Raw genomic sequence first — 3,521 nt, forward strand, 5'->3', positions numbered from 1 at the left:
AATTTCCGACAGGATAAACAGATATTTTTCTATACTTGAAGAAATTGTATTATTTCTTAAAAAACCTAATGCAGCCACCACATCTACAGACCTGTAAGCTGCAATATATGACAATGTTGTTCTTGGGGTTGGATATAATTTTAATATGTGTGTCCAGATAGAAAACTCTGTATGAAGAGTTTTGGAATATCTTTCACCATCATATAATGAAAGGCATTCTGAAAGATGTACAATAATACATAAACAGCCATTCTTCAGCCCAACCATTAACAGAAATATAAAATTGAGGTGAAAAAACAAAAAAGAAAGAAGTTTGTTTTATACACATCTTCAGAAGTAACATCAAATACATACACATGAAATAACAGTCTGGTATTATAGAAATAGTGTGACTTTAAGGTGTGTTACTGAATAATGATCTGAAGATGTAAAACAGGAAGTATCTCTATAAAACAGAAATCCATCCATCCATCGGAGCTGGTGAGGCGGTTGCTGTATTTGAAGACAATACACGGCTAGAAGTGTAAAATTAATGTCTCTATAATGCGTTGTATTCCACACACTTTGAGGGATCGGTTGAAAAATACTTCTGGCAAATTGTCATCAGTCTTTTCAAGCCCTAAAGAGAAGAAAGAAAACAGAAACAAAATTATAAACATACTGAAGGAAACCGAACGAAAAAAAATCTGTCCAAAATTATGAGCAAAAATCTGATCTAGTCACAGAAATACAGTGTAGAGTTATTCTTTTGTATATTTAGAAAGAATAACACAGAGCTAAAAAGTCATTTAACTAGGATATTCAAGTAAGAATTGACCATTTCTTCCCCTTACCTTCTTTATTTGAGACTGTCTATGGACTGATCTATTCAAGTAATGGGACAACTTCTAGCATAGTTTGGATTATTGCTCTGTTAGTGGTTCAAATCCAAGCGATAGGGTGAATTTCAGAGCACTGGAAACAATCATTAAGGCCCACTTGCACACAAAAATTATTTTTCCCCCACATGATTGTGTTCCCTGGCTGAAACCTGGACACAAGATGTCACGATGCCAGGTGTTCCAACTTGAGTGCATATAGGAGGCACAGGACGTGGAGGGACGCTGGAACTCAGGGAGCAAGGAGTTGTCTGAAACACAGGGTGCAGATAAGTCTTGAAGGGCACAAGGGTTCTGCTTCAGGCAGATGTGTTACTCACCCTCTCTCCTGGTTGTTTCTCCACTCTCCCCTGGCTGTCTTGCCTCACTCTCTCTCCTGGCCGTGTCTCCTTGCTCTCTCTATCTCCCCTGGCCTATCCTCTTGGTCATCTCTCCTTACTCTCCCTCCCCTGCCTCTCTCTCCTGGACGTCTCTCCTCCCTCTCGCTCTCTGGACGTCTCTCCTGCCTCTCTCTCCCCTCCTCCCTCTCGATCTCTCTCTCTCTCTCTCTCATGGACGTCTCTCTCCTCCTTTGGACGTCTCTCCCTCCCTGGACGTCTCTCCCTCCCTGGACGTCTCTCCCTCCCTGGACGTCTCCCCCTCCCTGAACGTCTCCCCCTCCCTGAACGTCTCCCCCTCCCTGGACGTCTCCCCCTCCCTGGACGTCTCCCCTGCCTGGCTGTCTCTCCTCAATCTCTCCTGTATTCTCCTAAAAAAGTTTTTGAAACTAAAATGTTCGGGTTTCACTTGAAAAAAGGTGGCACCCCAAAAAGCAAAACAAAAAAAGAGCCTGCCTTTAGTGAAAATTGCATGTCAAGACATCTGACTCCAATCAGTTCCAGAGATTTAAACAGCTCAAGCTATATGCAGATTTGGGCTTTTTCTGCTAAAGTCTCCTCCATCTCATCTTCTATTAACCAATGATGTGGCTCATTATAGTAAGGAATTTATACAGAGTCTCTAAATGGTTCCAAGCTGAGCCTTAACATAAAAAACATATCATTTCAGCTGCCTGTGTTGTCTCTGGATCTACTTGTTTTTCAACACTGTACTCACTAAAGGGAATGCATTTTCACCATATGCAGAGTAAGAACCAGCCATGTTTGTGATGGTTTCATCTTTAAACCTCCCTAAAGTAAACCTAAGTGAGAGCAGATATTTCATTGCCATTCAAGAAGCACTGTGCTATTTTGGTATAATCCAATTAGGATAGTATAATAATAATAAATGGCAGCAGACCTGCACATAAAGAAGGCTGACTAAACAGTTTTTTTGGGTCTGTTGAAATTGTGACATCTTGTCTCATGATTGGTCAAGCGGTCTCCTATATCTTTTTTTCACATTTCTGTGATCTGTAGATCACTTTAAATTCTTTTTTGACAAAATACAGAAGGACAAATTTGTTATATCATTTGCCAAAGAGGTAAGATAAATATAAATAAACGCACAATGGTAAAACAAGATCATAGACAATCTAGCTTCTCGTAGCATTGGAAATCAGGCATGCTTACAGTGCTGAAGAAAAGTAAACTAAACATTATATTCCCATCACTAAGGTCTAGCGTATTGGAAAGAAATCTATGGCTACTCCTTCAAGTCAGGAAGGGAATGAAAACAGAGAAGAAAAAGATATACAAAGAAGTTATAAAAAGAACAGATAATGTACGAAGAAAAAGTGGGAGAGAAGGAAGAAGGCGGTCCCCATAGACCAGGGAGTCCAAACCAAAATCCATTACCGCGCCTCCATATAAGGAAATCGTTCGAGAAATAACGGTCATCTGTGTAGTGTATCAGGTGGGCAGTATATGACATGTGAGGCAACGGAAGCTAGAAAATCCACCCTCAGTCATGAGTGAGACTGCCGTTGAGAGCATTGAGAGGCGGTCCTATAATAGATTCAAGGTCTTCAAGTGGAATTAAAATTTCCCTTCGGTGTTCTTCAGAGAGGCCGTAAGGTCCTCCATTATGTAAATGTCCTGAACCTTAGGAAGCCACAACTGAACAGAGGGAGGTTGTGATTATCTCCATATCATTGGAATGCACACTCTGGTAGCGTTCAACAAACGATGTACAAGGGAATGCCGATATTTAGAGACCGGTTATGCGGTTAGATGTAAAAGACAAGCAGAGGGATTGTCTCTGAGCTTTACCATGGTCAAATATTTGCTTACTCCAAGGACCTGATCCCAGAAGGACTGCAAGCTTGGGCATGACCAAAATATATGTATCATTAGAGCTGCAACAGTTAATCGATTTAGTCGATTAAAATCGACGATTGAAAACGTTGGCAACGTTTTCGATCATCGATTCGTCGGCTATCGATTGATTCGCCTGTTCGGGGCTCCACACGCGGCCTAAGCCACACGTCACACGCTGCTGGATTCCCCCCTTCCTGATCCGCCAGCGCTGACTGGCGGATCGGACTGGGGAGGGGCGGGTACAGCTGGCTCTGCCTCTAGATAGTTGTCGGGATCCGCTTCAGCTGCGGCATCTCAGTATACCGCGAGCAGTACCCTAAGGAGAACTATGAGGAAAAGCCTTAACCCCATAGTTCTTCTTTAAAGTTTCACTTTAAAAGGATTATTAAACCCTTGTGTATTTTTA

At 41.8% G+C, this 3,521-nt stretch overlaps 1 protein-coding gene across 2 annotated transcripts in view; it reads right to left on the reverse strand.

Annotated features, from left to right (window-relative positions):
- Nucleotides 1-311: 311 nt before the first annotated feature.
- Nucleotides 312-3,521, reverse strand: part of PRPF18 (pre-mRNA processing factor 18) — a 38,408-nt gene continuing 35,198 nt past the window's right edge. For both annotated transcript variants that reach the window (XM_018553718.1, XM_018553717.1), the window contains one exon: nt 312-619. In XM_018553718.1, the coding sequence (XP_018409220.1) occupies nt 539-619 (81 nt within the window). In that variant the 3' untranslated portion in view covers nt 312-538. The remainder of the gene's footprint in view (nt 620-3,521) is intronic.

This window comes from Nanorana parkeri, unplaced genomic scaffold (genome assembly GCF_000935625.1).
Source record: "Nanorana parkeri isolate BGI_ZX_2015 unplaced genomic scaffold, ASM93562v1 scaffold128, whole genome shotgun sequence".
NCBI lineage: Eukaryota > Metazoa > Chordata > Amphibia > Anura > Dicroglossidae > Nanorana > Nanorana parkeri.